Source organism: Salvelinus fontinalis, chromosome 9 (assembly GCF_029448725.1).
Source record: "Salvelinus fontinalis isolate EN_2023a chromosome 9, ASM2944872v1, whole genome shotgun sequence".
NCBI lineage: Eukaryota > Metazoa > Chordata > Actinopteri > Salmoniformes > Salmonidae > Salvelinus > Salvelinus fontinalis.
The window spans coordinates 2,803,069-2,823,336 of NC_074673.1; the positions used below are offsets into that span (position 1 = coordinate 2,803,069).

At 41.6% G+C, this 20,268-nt stretch overlaps 1 protein-coding gene across 1 annotated transcript in view; it reads right to left on the reverse strand.

Moving 5' to 3' along the window:
- LOC129862933 (transient receptor potential cation channel subfamily M member 1-like) overlaps positions 1-20,268 on the reverse strand; it is a 177,084-nt gene that overhangs the window by 97,233 nt on the left and 59,583 nt on the right. Inside the window, exons 15-21 of the mRNA XM_055935037.1 lie at positions 19,335-19,364; positions 18,855-19,138; positions 18,286-18,514; positions 17,509-17,628; positions 9,028-9,150; positions 6,326-6,454; positions 4,089-4,340 (exon numbers count right to left, since the gene is read on the reverse strand). Coding sequence (XP_055791012.1) covers positions 4,089-4,340; positions 6,326-6,454; positions 9,028-9,150; positions 17,509-17,628; positions 18,286-18,514; positions 18,855-19,138; positions 19,335-19,364 — 1,167 coding nt within the window. The remainder of the gene's footprint in view (positions 1-4,088; positions 4,341-6,325; positions 6,455-9,027; positions 9,151-17,508; positions 17,629-18,285; positions 18,515-18,854; positions 19,139-19,334; positions 19,365-20,268) is intronic.

A 20,268-nucleotide genomic window follows, 5' to 3' on the forward strand; every position in this document is an offset into this window, starting at 1 on the left:
ACACAGCATGTCAGTCATTCTAATATAGAACACAGCATGTTAATCATTCTAATATAGAACACAGCATGTTAATCATTCTAATATAGAACACAGCATGTTAATCATTCTAATATAGAACACAGCATGTCAGTCATTCTAATATAGAACACAGCATGTCAATCATTCTAATATAGAACACAGCATGTTAATCATTCTAATATACAACACAGCATGTTAATCATTCTAATATAGAACACAGCATGTTAATCATTCTAATATAGAACACAGCATGTTAATCATTCTAATATACAACACAGCATGTTAATCATTCTAATATAGAACACAGCATGTTAATCATTCTAATATAGAACACAGCATGTTAATCATTCTAATATACAACACAGCATGTTAATCATTCTAATATAGAACACAGCATGTTAATCATTCTAATATAGAACACAGCATGTCAGTCATTCTAATATAGAACACAGCATGTCAGTCATTCTAATATAGAACACAGCATGTCAGTCATTCTAATATAGAACACAGCATGTCAGTCATTCTAATATAGAACACAGCATGTCAGTCATTCTAATATAGAACACAGCATGTTAGTCATTCTAATATAGAACACAGCATGTCAGTCATTCTAATATAGAACACAGCATGTCAGTCATTCTAATATAGAACACAGCATGTCAATCATTCTAATATAGAACACAGCATGTTAATCATTCTAATATAGAACACAGCATGTCAGTCATTCTAATATAGAACACAGCATGTTAATCATTCTAATATAGAACACAGCATGTTAATCATTCTAATATAGAACACAGCATGTTAATCATTCTAATATAGAACACAGCATGTTAATCATTCTAATATAGAACGCAGCATGTTAATCATTCTAATATAGAACACAGCATGTTAATCATTCTAATATAGAACACAGCATGTTAATCATTCTAATATAGAACACAGCATGTTAATCATTCTAATATAGAACACAGCATGTCAGTCATTCTAATATAGAACACAGCATGTCAGTCATTCTAATATAGAACACAGCATGTCAGTCATTCTAATATAGAACACAGCATGTCAGTCATTCTAATATAGAACACAGCATGTCAGTCATTCTAATATAGAACACAGCATGTCAGTCATTCTAATATAGAACACAGCATGTCAGTCCTTCTAATATAGAACACAGCATGTCAGTCATTCTAATATAGAACACAGCATGTTAATCATTCTAATATAGAACACAGCATGTTAATCATTCTAATATAGAACACAGCATGTTAATCATTCTAATATAGAACACAGCATGTCAGTCATTCTAATATAGAACACAGCATGTTAATCATTCTAATATAGAACACAGCATGTTAATCATTCTAATATACAACACAGCATGTTAATCATTCTAATATAGAACACAGCATGTTAATCATTCTAATATAGAACACAGCATGTTAATCATTCTAATATAGAACACAGCATGTTAATCATTCTAATATAGAACACAGCATGTTAATCATTCTAATATAGAACACAGCATGTTAATCATTCTAATATACAACACAGCATGTTAATCATTCTAATATACAACACAGCATGTTAATCATTCTAATATACAACACAGCATGTTAATCATTCTAATATAGAACACAGCATGTTAATCATTCTAATATAGAACACAGCATGTTAATCATTCTAATATAGAACACAGCATGTTAATCATTCTAATATAGAACACAGCATGTTAATCATTCTGATATAGAACACAGCATGTTAATCATTCTAATATACAACACAGCATGTTAATCATTCTAATATAGAACACAGCATGTTAATCATTCTAATATACAACACAGCATGTTAATCATTCTAATATAGAACACAGCATGTTAATCATTCTAATATAGAACACAGCATGTTAATCATTCTAATATACAACACAGCATGTTAATCATTCTAATATACAACACAGCATGTTAATCATTCTAATATAGAACACAGCATGTTAATCATTCTAATATACAACACAGCATGTTAATCATTCTAATATAGAACACAGCATGTTAATCATTCTAATATAGAACACAGCATGTTAATCATTCTGATATAGAACACAGCATGTTAATCATTCTAATATACAACACAGCATGTCAGTCATTCTAATATAGAACACAGCATGTCAATCATTCTAATATAGAACACAGCATGTTAATCATTCTAATATACAACACAGCATGTTAATCATTCTAATATAGAACACAGCATGTTAATCATTCTAATATAGAACACAGCATGTTAATCATTCTAATATAGAACACAGCATGTTAATCATTCTAATATAGAACACAGCATGTTAATCATTCTAATATACAACACAGCATGTTAATCATTCTAATATAGAACACAGCATGTTAATCATTCTAATATAGAACACAGCATGTTAATCATTCTAATATACAACACAGCATGTTAATCATTCTAATATAGAACACAGCATGTTAATCATTCTAATATACAACACAGCATGTTAATCATTCTAATATACAACACAGCATGTTAATCATTCTAATATAGAACACAGCATGTTAATCATTCTAATATAGAACACAGCATGTTAATCATTCTAATATAGAACACAGCATGTTAATCATTCTAATATAGAACACAGCATGTTAATCATTCTAATATACAACACAGCATGTTAATCATTCTAATATAGAACACAGCATGTTAATCATTCTAATATACAACACAGCATGTTAATCATTCTAATATACAACACAGCATGTTAATCATTCTAATATAGAACACAGCATGTTAATCATTCTAATATAGAACACAGCATGTTAATCATTCTAATATACAACACAGCATGTTAATCATTCTGATATAGAACACAGCATGTTAATCATTCTAATATACAACACAGCATGTTAATCATTCTAATATACAACACAGCATGTTAATCATTCTAATATACAACACAGCATGTTAATCATTCTAATATACAACACAGCATGTTAATCATTCTAATATACAACACAGCATGTTAATCATTCTAATATACAACACAGCATGTTAATCATTCTAATATAGAACACAGCATGTTAATCATTCTAATATACAACACAGCATGTTAATCATTCTAATATAGAACACAGCATGTTAATCATTCTAATATAGAACACAGCATGTTAATCATTCTAATATAGAACACAGCATGTTAATCATTCTAATATAGAACACAGCATGTTAATCATTCTAATATAGAACACAGCATGTTAATCATTCTAATATAGAACACAGCATGTTAATCATTCTAATATAGAACACAGCATGTTAATCATTCTAATATAGAACACAGCATGTTAATCATTCTAATATACAACACAGCATGTTAATCATTCTAATATAGAACACAGCATGTTAATCATTCTAATATAGAACACAGCATGTTAATCATTCTAATATAGAACACAGCATGTTAATCATTCTAATATAGAACACAGCATGTTAATCATTCTAATATAGAACACAGCATGTCAATCATTCTAATATAGAACACAGCATGTTCATCATTCTAATATAGAACACAGCATGTTAATCATTCTAATATAGAACACAGCATGTTAATCATTCTAATATAGAACACAGCATGTTAATCATTCTAATATAGAACACAGCATGTTAATCATTATAATATGGAACATAGAATGTCAGTCATCTGGAATAAATGATTTGTAATTAAGCCAATGCGAAGCAATTATTTGTTTTGTTTCCTCCCCTTCCTCCTCTGGTATCTTCAGAGGTAGTAGGCCTCAAGACAAGCAGACTGAGTATGTTCTGTATGGGGGGCTAACCCCCTGTAACCTGTGCTGTATTACGCAATACATTTGATTGGGGAATATTAGTGATCAATGATGAGGAGAAAGCAGCTGAATGAAGTTATAGAACCACCATAGTAATAATCCTTCAGGATTTATTGTGATTTTATCCTCTATAATATGTCATGTATGTAATATTGTCTCTGGCGCAGCCTACTAACTTAGAAATATCGAACAAAAATCAATCAATGAAGTTACCATTTTCCCGATCATCATGACATAGGGTCCCAGGTACTTGTTGACCCCGAAGATGTCGAGCACCCTGATGTACCAGAAGATGATGTCTATGCAGTAGATGACCCGTCCGATGCCCAGGAGGGGTTCGTTCTGCAGCCTCAGCAGAAGGCCAACCAGGAAGGTGGAGATGGCTGCCAGGTCAGTGATGTTCCAGACCTCTTGCAGCCATACGTTGATCTTCTGCTTCAGCTTCCCAGGCTCTGACATCAGGATCTATGGGTCAAGGTCAAAGTTAGTAACCCAGGCTCTGACATTAGGATGTATGGGTCAAGGTCAAAGTTAGTAACCCAGGCTCTGACACAGGATGTATGGGTCAAGGTCAAAGTTAGTAACCCAGGCTCTGACATTAGGATCTAAGGGTCAAGGTCAAAGTTAGTAACCCAGGCTCTGACATTAGGATCTAAGGGTCAAGGTCAAAGTTAGTAACCCAGGCTCTGACACAGGATGTATGGGTCAAGGTCAAAGTTAGTAACCCAGGCTCTGACATTAGGATCTAAGGGTCAAGGTCAAAGTTAGTAACCCAGGCTCTGACATTAGGATCTAAGGGTCAAGGTCAAATTTAGTAACCCAGGCTCTGACATTAGGATGTATGGGTCAAGGTCAAAGTTAGTAACCCAGGCTCTGACACAGGATGTATGGGTCAAGGTCAAAGTTAGTAACCCAGGCTCTGACATTAAGATCTAAGGGTCAAGGTCAAAGTTAGTAACATAGGCTCTGACACAGGATGTATGGGTCAAGGTCAAAGTTAGTAACCCAGGCTCTGACATTAGGATGTATGGGTCAAGGTCAAAGTTAGTAACCCAGGCTCTGACATCAGGATGTATGGGTCAAGGTCAAAGTTAGTAACCCAGGCTCTGACATTAGGATGTATGGGTCAAGGTCAAAGTTAGTAACCCAGGCTCTGACATCAGGATGTAAGGGTCAAGGTCAAAGTTAGTAACCCAGGCTCTGACATTAGGATGTATGGGTCAAGTTCAAAGTTAGTAACCCAGGCTCTGACATCAGGATGTATGGGTCAAGGTCAAAGTTAGTAATCCCAGGCTCTGACATCAAGATCTAAGGGTCAAAGTTTAAAGTTAGTAACCCAGGCTCTGACATTAGGATGTATGGGTCAAGGTCAAAGTTAGTAACCCAGGCTCTGACATTAGTATCTAAGGGTCAAGGTCAAAGTTAGTAACCCAGGCTCTGACATTAGTATCTAAGGGTCAAGGTCAAAGTTAGTAAACCCAGGCTCTGACATTAGGATGTATGGGTCAAGGTCAAAGTTAGTAACCCAGGCTCTGACACAGGATGTATGGGTCAAGGTCAAAGTTAGTAACCCAGGCTCTGACATCAGGATGTATGGGTCAAGGTCAAAGTTAGTAACCCAGGCTCTGACACAGGATCTAAGGGTCAAGGTCAAAGTTAGTAACCCAGGCTCTGACATCAGGATGTATGGGTCAAGGTCAAAGTTAGTAACCCAGGCTCTGACATTAGGATGTATGGGTCAAGGTCAAAGTTAGTAATCCCAGGCTCTGACATCAGGATGTATGGGTCAAGGTCAAAGTTAGTAACCCAGGCTCTGACATCAGGATGTATGGGTCAAGGTCAAAGTTAGTAACCCAGGCTCTGACACAGGATCTAAGGGTCAAGGTCAAAGTTAGTAACCCAAGCTCTGACATCAGGATGTATGGGTCAAGGTCAAAGTTAGTAATCCCAGGCTCTGACATCAGGATGTATGGGTCAAGGTCAAAGTTAGTAATCCCAACTCTGACACAGGATCTATGGGTCAAGGTTAAAGTTAGCAAGTAAGCCTTGTCCGAGCCAGAACCGGGCCTGGGGTAGGATGTCCCATTTCTGTACGAAGCATCTTGATGTACACTACTTCCTGACTGACGTCAGGGTCTGTGAAGTACAAAGCATCAATCAATGCTCACATACAGCTGCACCTGAAACAGCCTATTACCTATACTGTGTTTAAATGGGAGGTAAGCTGCTATATAGTGCACTACATTTACATTTTACATTTTAAGTCATTTAGCAGACGCTCTTATCCAGAGCGACTTACAATTACATACATTCATACCTTTTTTTTTTTTTTTTTTTTTTTTTTTGCACTACAGATGGAATATTTTTGGGAATATTTTTTTCTCATCTGAGAACGAATTCCCCAAGCTTACTTGAACTTGAAGTTGAACTTCAACTTGTTTCTAATTTACCTGTCTGACTTTCTCGAAGCCGAGCGTGAGGATGTAGGCGATGACGATCCACTCCTGGATGGACGGCCATCGTTCCATCTTCACCAGGATTATGTAGTTATACAGCATCAGGTAGCCCAGGTAGGAGATCTAACAGAGAAATAGATAGACCACATAACATGCCGCTAGACATCAGGTAGCCCAGGTAGGAGATCTGTTTAGTATTTTACTAGGATCAGGTTGGAGGTCTGTTTAGTATTTTACTAGGATCAGGTAGGAGATCTGTTTAGTATTTTACTAGGATCAGGTAGGTCTGTTTAGTATTTTATTAGGATCAGGTAGGAGGTCTGTTTAGTATTTTATTAGGATCAGGTTGGAGGTCTGTTTAGTATTTTACTAGGATCAGGTAGGAGGTCTGTTTAGTATTTTATTAGGATCAGGTAGGAGGTCTTTTTAGTATTTTATTAGGATCAGGTAGGAGGTCTGTTTAGTATTTTACTAGGATCAGGTAGGAGGTCTGTTTAGTATTTTATTAGGATCAGGTAGGAGGTCTGTTTAGTATTTTACTAGGATCAGGTAGGAGGTCTGTTTAGTATTTTACTAGGATCAGGTAGGAGATCTGATTAGTATTTTACTAGGATCAGGTTGGAGGTCTGTTTAGTATTTTACTAGGATCAGGTAGGAGATCTGTTTAGTATTTTACTAGGATCAGGTAGGTCTGTTTAGTATTTTATTAGGATCAGGTAGGAGGTCTGTTTAGTATTTTATTAGGATCAGGTAGGAGGTCTGTTTAGTATTTTACTAGGATCAGGTAGGAGGTCTGTTTAGTATTTTATTAGGATCAGGTAGGAGGTCTGTTTCAGTATTTTATTAGGATCAGGTAGAAGGTCTGTTTAGTATTTTATTAGGATCAGGTAGGAGGTCTGTTTAGTATTGTATTAGGATCAGGTAGTAGGTCTGTTTAGTATTTTATTAGGATCAGGTAGAAGGTCTGTTTAGTATTGTATTAGGATCAGGTAGTAGGTCTGTTTAGTATTTTATTAGGATCAGGTAGGAGGTCTGTTTAGTATTTTATTAGGATCAGGTAGGAGGTCTGTTTCAGTATTTTATTAGGATCAGGTAGGAGGTCTGTTTAGTATTTTATTAGGATCAGGTAGGAGGTCTGTTTAGTATTGTATTAGGATCAGGTAGTAGGTCTGTTTAGTATTTTATTAGGATCAGGTAGAAGGTCTGTTTAGTATTGTATTAGGATCAGGTAGTAGGTCTGTTTAGTATTTTATTAGGATCAGGTAGGAGGTCTGTTTAGTATTGTATTAGGATCAGGTAGGAGGTCTGTTTGGTATTGTATTAGGATCAGGTAGGAGGTCTGTTTGGTATTGTATTAGGACCAGGTAGTAGGTCTGTTTAGTATTTTATTAGGATCAGGTAGAAGGTCTGTTTAGTATTTTATTAGGATCAGGTAGGAGGTCTGTTTAGTATTTTATTAGGATCAGGTAGGAGGTCTGTTTTAGTATTTTATTAGGATCAGGTAGGAGGTCTGTTTAGTATTTTATTAGGATCAGGTAGGAGGTCTGTTTAGTATTGTATTAGGATCAGGTAGTAGGTCTGTTTAGTATTTTATTAGGATCAGGTAGAAGGTCTGTTTAGTATTGTATTAGGATCAGGTAGTAGGTCTGTTTAGTATTTTATTAGGATCAGGTAGGAGGTCTGTTTAGTATTGTATTAGGATCAGGTAGGAGGTCTGTATAGCATTTTATTAGGATCAGGTAGGAGGTCTGTTTGGTATTGTATTAGGATCAGGTAGTAGGTCTGTTTAGTATTTTATTAGGATCAGGTAGGAAGTCTGTAGTATTGTATTAGGATCAGGTAGGAGGTCTGTATAGCATTTTATTAGGATCAGGTAGGAGGTCTGTTTGGTATTTTATTAAGATCAGGTAGGTCTGTTTAGTATTGTATTAGGATCAGGTAGGAGGTCTGTTTAGTATTTTATTAGGATCAGGTAGGAGGTCTGTTTAGTATTGTATTAGGATCAGGTAGTAGGTCTGTTTAGTATTTTATTAGGATCAGGTAGGAGGTCTGTTTAGTATTTTATTAGGATCAGGTAGGAGGTCTGTTTCAGTATTTTATTAGGATCAGGTAGAAGGTCTGTTTAGTATTTTATTAGGATCAGGTAGAAGGTCTGTTTAGTATTGTATTAGGATCAGGTAGTAGGTCTGTTTAGTATTTTATTAGGATCAGGTAGAAGGTCTGTTTAGTATTGTATTAGGATCAGGTAGTAGGTCTGTTTAGTATTTTATTAGGATCAGGTAGGAGGTCTGTTTAGTATTGTATTAGGATCAGGTAGGAGGTCTGTATAGCATTTTATTAGGATCAGGTAGGAGGTCTGTTTGGTATTGTATTAGGATCAGGTAGTAGGTCTGTTTAGTATTTTATTAGGATCAGGTAGAAGGTCTGTTTAGTATTGTATTAGGATCAGGTAGTAGGTCTGTTTAGTATTTTATTAGGATCAGGTAGGAGGTCTGTTTAGTATTTTATTAGGATCAGGTAGAAGGTCTGTTTGGTATTTTATTAGGATCAGGTAGGAGGTCTGTTTAGTATTTTATTAGGATCAGGTAGGAGGTCTGTTTAGTATTGTATTAGGATCAGGTAGGAGGTCTGTTTAGTATTTTATTAGGATCAGGTAGGAGGTCTGTATAGCATTTTATTACTATAGTGATACTTACGGTGTTGAACCAGAACTTGGTGAACGGGGCATCATAGAACTCATAGATCCTCTGTCCAATAGGCTTCCTCCTGACATTACTGCTGCCCTCCTCTTCGTCCCCCTTCCTTGACACAACGTCATCCTGAATCAATAAATTGATTAATCAACCAATAAATCAATCAGCACAAATTAACAACAGGACTCACTGTTACTAGGGGCCTATCTGTGACACTGTTACTAAGGGCTACCTGTTACCCTGTTACTAAGGGCTACCTGTTACCCTGTTACAAGGAGCCTATCTGTTATACTGTTACTAGGGGCCTATCTGTTACACTGTTACTAGGGGCCTGTCTGTTACACTGTTACTAGGGGCCTATCTGTTACACTGTTACTAGGGGCCTATCTGTTACACTGTTACTAGGGGCCTATCTGTTACACTGTTACTAGGGGCCTATCTGTTACACTGTTACTATGGGCCTATATGTTACACTGTTACTAAGGGCTACCTGTTACCCTGTTACAAGGAACCAATCTCTTACACTGTTACTAGGGGCCTATCTGTTATCCTGTTACTAGGGGCCTATCTGTTATCATGTTACTAGGGGCCTATCTGTTACCCTGTTACTAGGGGCCTATCTGTTACACTGTTACTAGGGGCCTATCTGTTACACTGTTACTAGGGGCCTATCTGTTACACTGTTACTAGGGGCCTATCTGTTACACTGTTACTAGGGGCCTATCTGTTACACTGTTACTAGGGGCCTATCTGTTACACTGTTACTAGGGAGCTATCTGTTACACTGTTACTAGGGGCCTATCTGTTATCCTGTTACTAGGGGCCTATCTGTGACACTGTTACTAGGGGCCTATCTGTTACACTGTTAGTAGGGTCCTATCTGTTACACTGTTACTAGGGGCCTATCTGTTACACTGTTACTATGGACCTATATGTTACACTGTTACTAAGGGCTACCTGTTACCCTGTTACAAGGAGCCTATCTCTTACACTGTTACTAGGGGCCTATCTCTTACACTGTTACTAGGGGCCTATCTGTTACACTGTTACTAGGGGCCTATCTGTTACCCTGTTACTAGGGGCCTATCTGTTATCCTGTTACTAGGGGCCTATCTGTTATCCTGTTACTAGGGGCCTATCTGTTACACTGTTACTAGGGTCCTATCTGTTACCCTGTTACTAGGGGCCTATCTGTTACCCTGTTACTAGGGGCCTATCTGTTATCCTGTTACTAGGGGCCTATCTGTTACACTGTTACTAGGGGCCTATCTGTTACACTGTTACTAGGGGCCTATCTGTTACACTGTTACTAGGGGCCTATCTGTTACACTGTTACTAGGGGGCTATCTGTTACACTGTTACTAGGGGCCTATCTGTTACACTGTTACTAGGGGCCTATCTGTTATCCTGTTACTAGGGGCCTATCTGTTACACTGTTACTAGGGGCCTATCTGTTACACTGTTACTAGGGTCCTATCTGTTACACTGTTACTAGGGGCCTAACTGTTACACTGTTACTATGGACCTATATGTTACACTGTTACTAAGGGCTACCTGTTACCCTGTTACAAGGAGCCCATCTCTTACACTGTTACTAGGGGCCTATCTCTTACACTGTTACTAGGGGCCTATCTGTTACACTGTTACTAGGGGCCTATCTGTTACCCTGTTACTAGGGGACTATCTGTTATCCTGTTACTAGGGGCCTATCTGTTACACTGTTACTATGGACCTATATGTTACACTGTTACTAAGGGCTACCTGTTACCCTGTTACAAGGAGCCTATCTCTTACACTGTTACTAGGGGCCTATCTGTTACACTGTTACTAGGGGGCTATCTGTTACCTTGTTACTAGGGGCCTATCTGTTATCCTGTTACTAGGGGCCTATCTGTTACACTGTTACTATGGACCTATATGTTACACTGTTAAAAAGGGCTACCTGTTACCCTGTTACAAGGGGCCTATCTCTTACACTGTTACTAGGGGCCTATCTGTTACACTGTTACTAGGGGCCTATCTGTTACCCTGTTACTAGGGGCCTATCTGTTATCCTGTTACTAGGGGCCTATCTGTTACACTGTTACTAGGGGCCTATCTGTTACACTGTTACTAGGGGCCTATCTGTTACACTGTTACTAGGGGGCTATCTGTTACACTGTTACTAGGGGCCTATCTGTTACACTGTTACTAGGGGCCTATCTGTTATCCTGTTACTAGGGGCCTATCTGTTACACTGTTACTAGGGGCCTATCTGTTACACTGTTACTAGGGGCCTATCTGTTACCCTGTTACTAGGGGCCTATCTGTTATCCTGTTACTAGGGGCCTATCTGTTATCCTGTTACTAGGGGCCTATATGTTATACTGTTACTAGGGACCTATCTGTTACACTGTTACTAGGGGCCTATCTGTTACACTGTTACTAGGGGCCTATCTGTTACACTGTTACTACCGACATATCTGTTACACTGTTACTAGGGGCCTATCTGTTAACCTGTTACTAGGGGCCTATCTGTTACCCTGTTACTAGGGGCCTATCTGTTATCCTGTTACTAGGGGCCTATCTGTTACACTGTTACTAGTGGCCTATCTGTTACACTGTTACTAGGGGCCTATCTGTTACACTGTTACTAGGGGCCTATCTGTTACCCTGTTACTAGGGGCCTATCTGTTACACTGTTACTAGGGGCCTATCTGTTATCCTGTTACTAGGGGCCTATCTGTTATCCTGTTACTAGGGGCCTATCTGTTACACTGTTACTAGTGGCCTATCTGTTACACTGTTACTAGGGGCCTATCTGTTACACTGTTACTAGTGGCCTACCTGTTACACTGTTACTAGGGGCCTATCTGTTACCCTGTTACTAGGGGCCTATCTTTTACACTGTTACTAGGGGCCTATCTGTTACCCTGTTACTAGGGGCCTATCTGTTACACTGTTACTAGGGGCCTATCTGTTACACTGTTACTAGGGGCCTATCTGTTACACTGTTACTAGGGGCCTATCTGTTACACTGTTACTAGGGGCCTGTCTTTTACACTGTTACTAGGGGCCTGTCTGTTACCCTGTTACTAGGGGCCTATCTGTTACACTGTTACTAGTGTCCTATCTGTTACACTGTTACTAGGGGCCTATCTGTTACACTGTTACTAGGGGCCTATCTGTTACCCTGTTACTAGGGGCCTATCTGTTACACTGTTACTAGGGGCCTATCTGTTACACTGTTACTAGGGGCCTATCTGTTACCCTGTTACTAGGGTCCTATCTGTTACCCTGTTACTAGGGGCCTATATGTTACACTGTTACTAGGGGTCTATCTGTTATCCTGTTACTAGGGGCCTGTCTGTTACACTGTTACTAGGGGCCTGTCTGTTACACTGTTACTATGGTCCTATCTGTTACACTGTTACTAGTGGCCTGTCTGTTACACTGTTACTAGGGGCCTGTCTGTTACACTGTTACTAGGGGCCTGTCTGTTACACTGTTACTAGGGGCCTATCTGTTATCCTGTTACTAGGGGCCTGTCTGTTACACTGTTACTAGGGGCCTGTCTGTTACACTGTTACTAGGGTCCTATCTGTTACACTGTTACTAGTGGCCTATCTGTTACACTGTTACTAGGGGCCTATCTGTTACACTGTTACTAGGGTCCTATATGTTACACTGTTACTAGGGGCCTATATGTTACACTGTTACTAGGGGCCTATATGTTACACTGTTACTAGGGTCCTATCTGTACCATTGTTACTAGGGGCCTATCTGTTACCCGTTTACTAGGGTCCTATCTGTTTCCCTGTTACTAGGCGCCTAAATGTTACACTGTTACTAGGGGTCTATCTGTTATCCTGTTACTAGGGGCCTGTCTGTTACACTGTTACTAGGGGCCTATCTGTTATCCTGTTACTAGGGGCCTATCTGTTACACTGTTACTAGGGGCCTATCTGTTACACTGTTACTAGGGGCCTATCTGTTACACTGTTACTAGGAGGCTATCTGTTACACTGTTACTAGGGGCCTATCTGTTACACTGTTACTAGGGGCCTATCTGTTACACTGTTACTAGGGGCCTATCTGTTACACTGTTACTAGGGGCCTACCTGTTACACTGTTACTAGGGGCCTATCTGTTACCCAGTTACTAGGGGCCTATCTGTTACACTGTTACACTGTTACTAGGGGCCTATCTGTTACACTGTTACTAGGGGCCTATCTGTTACACTGTTACCAGGGGCCTATCTGTTAAACTGTTACTAGGGGCCTGTCTTTTACACTGTTACTAGGGGCCTGTCTGTTACCCAGTTACTAGGGGCCTATCTGTTACACTGTTACTAGGGTCCTATCTGTTACACTGTTACTAGGGGCCTATCTGTTACACTGTTACTAGGGGCCTATCTGTTACACTGTTACTAGGGGCCTATCTATTACACTGTTACTAGGGGCCTATCTGTTACACTGTTACTAGGGGCCTATCTGTTACACTGTTACTAGGGGCCTATCTGTTACACTGTTACTAGGGGCCTATCTGTTACACTGTTACTAGGGGCCTATCTGTTACACTGTTACTAGGGGCCTATCTATTACACTGTTACTAGGGGCCTATCTGTTACACTGTTACTAGGGGCCTATCTGTTACACTGTTACTAGGGGCCTGTCTGTTACACTGTTACTAGGGGCCTATCTGTTATCCTGTTACTAGGGGACTATCTGTTACACTGTTACTAGGGGCCTATATGTTACACTGTTACTAGGGGCCTATCTGTTACACTGTTACTAGGGGCCTATCTGTTACACTGTTACTAGGGGCCTATCTGTTACACTGTTACTAGGGGCCTATCTGTTACACTGTTACTAGGGGCCTATCTGTTATCCTGTTACTAGGGGCCTATCTGTTACACTGTTACTAGGGGCCTATATGTTACACTGTTACTAGGGGCCTATATGTTACACTGTTACTAGGGGCCTATATGTTACACTGTTACTAGGGGCCTATATGTTACACTGTTACTAGGGGCCTATCTGTTACACTGTTACTAGGGGCCTATCTGTTACCCTGTTACTAGGGGCCTATCTGTTACCCTGTTACTAGGGGCCTATCTGTTACCCTGTTACTAGGGATCTAGATGTTACACTGTTACTAGGGGCCTATATGTTACACTGTTACTAGGGGCCTATATGTTACACTGTTACTAGGGGCCTATCTGTTACCCTGTTACTAGGGGCCTATCTGTTACACTGTTACTAGGGGCCTATCTGTTACACTGTTACTAGGGGCCTATCTGTTACACTGTTACTAGGGGCCTATCTGTTACACTGTTACTAGGGGCCTGTCTGTTACCCTGTTACTAGGGGCCTATCTGTTTGATGTTTTGTTTTTTTTGTGTATTTTTGGGGGACGCTCAAGTTATGCTGCTGTCTAACGTACTGCTTCTCAATGCAAGAGGCGTCACTACAGTCCCTGGTTCGAATCCAGGCTGTGTCACATCCGGCCATGATTGGGAGTCCCATAGGGTGGTGCACAATTGGCCCAGCGTTGTCTGGGTTTGGCCGGGGTAGGCCGTCATTTTAAATAAGAATTTGTTCTTAACTGACTAGTTAAATAAAGGTTACGCTTAACTGACTAGTTAAATAAAGGTTAAATAAATACATTATTATAATAATTGTTTCTAGTAGTGACTTTGCTGATAGGTCACTCTGGAGCGCCTGCCAAATGATAGGTCACTCTGGAGCGCCTGCTAAATGATAGGTCACTCTGGAGCGCCTGCTAAATGATAGGTCACTCTGGAGCGCCTGCAAAATGATAGGTCACCCTGGAGCGCTTGCTAAATGATAGGTCACTCTGGAGCGCCTGCTAAATGATAGGTCACTCTGGAGCGCCTGCTAAATGATAGGTCACTCTGGAGCGCCTGCTAAATGATAGGTCACTCTGGAGCGCCTGCTAAATGATAGGTCACTCTGGAGCGCCTGCTAAATGATAGGTCACTCTGGAGCGCCTGCTAAATGATAGGTCACTCTGGAGCGCCTGCTAAATGATAGGTCACTCTGGAGCGCCTGCTAAATGATAGGTCACTCTGGAGCGCCTGCTAAATGATAGGTCACTCTGGAGCGCCTGCTAAATGATAGGTCACTCTGGAGCGCCTGCTAAATGATAGATCACTCTGGAGCGCCTCCTAAATGATAGGTCACTCTGGAGCGCCTGCTAAATTATAGGTCACTCTGGAGCGCCTCCTAAATGATAGGTCACTCTGGAGCGCCTGCTAAATGATAGGTCACTCTCGAGCGCCTGCTAAATGATAGGTCACTCTGGAGCGCCTGCTAAATGATAGGTCACTCTGGAGCGCCTGCTAAATGATAGGTCACTCTGGAGCGCCTGCTAAATGATAGGTCACTCTTGAGCGCCTGCAAAATGATAGGTCACTCTGGAGCGCCTGCTAAATGATAGGTCACTCTGGAGCGCCTCCTAAATGATAGGTCACTCTGGAGCGCCTGCTAAATGATAGGTCACTCTGGAGCGCCTGCTAAATGATAGGTCACTCTGGAGCGCCTGCTAAATGATAGGTCACTCTGGAGCGCCTGCTAAATGATAGGTCACTCTGGAGCGCCTGCTAAATGATAGGTCACTCTGGAGCGCCTGCTAAATGATAGGTCACTCTGGAGCGCCTGCTAAATGATAGGTCACTCTTGAGCGCCTGCAAAATGATAGGTCACTCTGGAGCGCCTGCTAAATGATAGGTCACTCTGGAGCGCCTCCTAAATGATAGGTCACTCTGGAGCGCCTGCTAAATGATAGGTCACTCTGGAGCGCCTGCTAAATGATAGGTCACTCTGGAGCGCCTGCTAAATGATAGGTCACTCTGGAGCGCCTGCTAAATGATAGGTCACTCTGGAGCGCCTGCTAAATGATAGGTCACTCTGGAGCGCCTGCTAAATGATAGGTCACTCTGGAGCGCCTCCTAAATGATAGGTCACTCTGGAGCGCCTGCTAAATGATAGGTCACTCTGGAGCGCCTGCTAAATGATAGGTCACTCTGGAGCGCCTCCTAAATGATAGGTCACTCTGGAGCGCCTGCTAAATGATAGGTCACTCTGGAGCGCCTGCTAAATGATAGGTCACTCTGGAGCGCCTGCTAAATGATAGGTCACTCTGGAGCGCCTGCTAAATGATAGGTCACTCTCGAGCGCCTCCTAAATGATAGGTCACTCTGGAGCGCCTGCAAAATGATAGGTCACTCTGGAGCGCCTGCCTTATGATAGGTCACTCTGGAGCGCCTGCTAAATGATAGGTCACTCTGGAGCGCCTGCTAAATGATAGGTCACTCTGGAGCGCCTGCTAAATGATAGGTCACTCTGGAGCGCCTGCTAAATGATAGGTCACTCTGGAGCGCCTGCTAAATGATAGGTCACTCTGGAGCGCCTGCTAAATGATAGGTCACTCTGGAGCGCCTGCTAAACGATAGGTCACTCTGGAGCGCCTGCTAAACGATAGGTCACTCTGGAGCGCCTGCTAAATGATAGATCACTCTGGAGCGCCTCCTAAATGATAGGTCACTCTGGAGCGCCTCCTAAATGATAGGTCACTCTGGAGCGCCTGCTAAATGATAGGTCACTCTCGAGCGCCTGCTAAATGATAGGTCACTCCGGAGCGCCTGCTAAATGATAGGTCACTCCGGAGCGCCTGCTAAATGATAGGTCACTCTGGAGCGCCTGCTAAATGATAGGTCACTCTGGAGCGCCTGCTAAATGATAGGTCACTCTGGAGCGCCTGCTAAATGATAGGTCACTCTGGAGCGCCTCCTAAATGATAGGTCACTCTGGAGCGCCTGCTAAATGATAGGTCACTCTGGAGCGCCTGCTAAATGATAGGTCACTCTCGAGCGCCTGCTAAATGATAGGTCACTCTGGAGCGCCTGCTAAATGATAGGTCACTCTGGAGCGCCTGCTAAATGATAGGTCACTCTGGAGCGCCTGCTAAATGATAGGTCACTCTGGAGCGCCTGCTAAATGATAGGTCACTCTGGAGCGCCTGCTAAATGATAGGTCACTCTGGAGCGCCTCCTAAATGATAGGTCACTCTGGAGCGCCTCCTAAATGATAGGTCACTCTGGAGCGCCTGCTAAATGATAGGTCACTCTGGAGCGCCTGCTAAATGATAGGTCACTCTGGAGCGCCTGCTAAATGATAGGTCACTCTGGAGCGCCTGCCTTATGATAGGTCACTCTGGAGCGCCTGCTAAATGATAGGTCACTCTGGAGCTCCTGCAAAATGATAGGTCACTCTGGAGCGCCTGCTAAATGATAGGTCACTCTGGAGCGCCTGCTAAATGATAGGTCACTCTGGAGCATCTGCTAAATGATAGGTCACTCTGGAGCGCCTGCTAAATGACTAAAATGTCAATACAAGTTCAAGGAACAGAGGCTTGTGGATGAACATCTCACCACTCTGACAGGCATTTTATGATATGTTGGTCAACCGGAGTCTTCTGTACCTTGCCGGTGTCATCGTCCTTGTCTTTCCCTTCGTCAGAGTTCGCTGTGTAGGACTGGTCTTCTCCTTTGAAGTCCACCAGCAGCAGAATTGATGGAGGGAATATGATGCCCAGAATCACCTAGAAAGACAAAAACCCTGTTCACAAAGTGCTTTTACAGTAACCCGGCCCAGACGCCAAAGAGCTTGCAATGCAGATCCACAGATCTGGCTGTACCGTATAGATATGAAGAGTATTGTCCATGTGGTCATGAAAGTCAATCTGTTTCTCAACTCATGGGGTTGTTTCGGCTTTACAGCAAAGAGTAAAGCAAATACAAGACAGCTAAGGAACATCTCCCTGGAAGGAAGAAACCTTGATAGGAACCAATAGAACAAGGGACCTAGTTCTTACTGCTGCACCACTGAAAAGCAATTCAGTGATGCTGCTGGTGGTATTTCAAGCTAAGGAGGGAGGTTTACCAATTCAGTGATGCTGCTGGTGGTATTTCAAGCTAAGGAGGGAGGTTTACCAATTCAGTGATGCTGGTGGTGGTATTTCAAGCTAAGGAGGGAGGTTTACCAATTCAGTGATGCTGGTGGTGGTATTTCAAGCTAAGGAGGGAGGTTTACCAATTCAGTGATGCTGCTGGTGGTATTTCAAGCTAAGGAGGGAGGTTTACCAATTCAGTGATGCTGCTGGTGGTATTTCAAGCTAAGGAGGGAGGTTTACCAATTCAGTGATGCTGCTGGTGGTATTTCAAGCTAAGGAGGGAGGTTTTCAACGCCGTTATTTTACCTTCAGCCCGGGGTTCTTCCCCATTCTCAGATTTCCCATCCACATGTCGGTGAGCAGCATCTGACTGCAGGTGTGGGCGATGAAGTCTCTGTGCTTGGCGGCCACGGCCAGTTTCAGACAGGTAGAGTTGCTCCAATTGGTTAGCTCATAGGTCAGCAGCTTCATGGCCACCTGTTCATCGTGCTTATAGGACTGGTCCAGGAGCTCGTAGGCCAGCTGGCCAAACTCCCTGTGGAGAAAGAGTCATCACCTTTAACTAAGATTTTATGGCCTGAAAAATCTGATCTTAATCCGGCTTGCTATACTAAGCACAATGGGAAATAGGGTGTATGGAACTATAGGTTGAACTATGCCGTCATTGTAAATAAGAATTTTCTCTTATTTGTTAAATAAAATAAAATAATCACCACAGGGTATCCGGCTTGAAGGACCATGAAAATTAGGAGACCGTAGGTGAGGCAAAAGTAGTGTAATGTTTTAATCATCAGGGACAATGACCTGCCTGTCTGTGATGATCACAAGAGGAACCACTATCTCAGTAATGGGAGAAGTATAAGACAGGAACTCACTTGGAGTTGTTGTCCAGGTCCTGGGCGATATCGTCCACCAGTTCAGATGACTCTTTAGCCATGGCTGTGTATAGCTTACAGGCCACCAGAGCCTTGGCCATGGCCTCCTCCCCACGTTGCCACAGAAACAGCGCCATCTTCTGGCGCTTCATGAGAACGGCCCACACCATCAGCTCGTGGAAGGGGTAGGTGAAGCGACAGACCTCAGGGTCGTCCACATCTATCTCTACCTCCTCCTCTTTCTTCTTCTTCCCTTTCTTATTCTTTCCCCTCGGCTCGTCGTCCTGGTGACACAGGAAGTGACACGGGTGAAGTGAGGGTGTTAGGGCAGATAACACACAGAGGGGAACTTTTATAATAGTGTTGTGTTTGTGAACTGTACCATCTAACATCTCTCTTTGTAAAGGAATATAACATTCCAAACATGGTTGAATGAAGGAAATAGTGTAGAGTATTTCTTGAACAAAGACTTGCTATTACCTCCAGCCCCAGCATCTTCAAGGCTTTTGGCTGCAAACAACCAGAAGAAGAGAAGTATAATGTCATGTTAGAAAGTGTCAGTAACATCACATGATAAAGATACGTGTCAGTAACATCACATGATAAAGATACGTGTCAATAACATCACATGATAAAGATACGTGTCAGTAACATCACATGATAAAGATACGTGTCAGTATACAGATAACTAGTCTTACCCTCTTCAGTCAATACAGGTTGCTGTAGAGATAACTAGTCTTACCCTCTTCAGCCCGTAGAGGTTGTTATAGAGATAACTAGTCTTACCCTCTTCAGTCAATACAGGTTGTTATAGAGATAACTAGTCTTACCCTCTTCAGTCAATACAGGTTGTTACAGAGATAACTAGTCTTACCCTCTTCAGCCCGTAGAGGTAGTTACAGAGATAACTAGTCTTACCCTCTTCAGCCCGTAGAGGTAGTTACAGAGATAACTAGTCTTACCCTCTTCAGCCCGTAGAGGTTGTTATAGAGATAACTAGTCTTACCCTCTTCAGTCAATACAGGTTGTTATAGAGATAACTAGTCTTACCCTCTTCAGCCCGTAGAGGTTGTTATAGAGATAACTAGTCTTACCCTCTTCAGTCAATACAGGTTGTTATAGAGATAACTAGTCTTACCCTCTTCAGTCAATACAGGTTGTTGTAGAGATAACTAGTCTTACCCTCTTCAGCCAATACAGGTTGTTGTAGAGATAACTAGTCTTACCCTCTTCAGTCAATACAGGTTGTTATAGAGATAACTAGTCTTACCCTCTTCAGCCCGTAGAGGTTGTTATAGAGATAACTAGTCTTACCCTCTTCAGTCAATACAGGTTGTTATAGAGATAACTAGTCTTACCCTCTTCAGTCAATACAGGTTGTTATAGAGATAACTAGTCTTACCCTCTTCAGCCT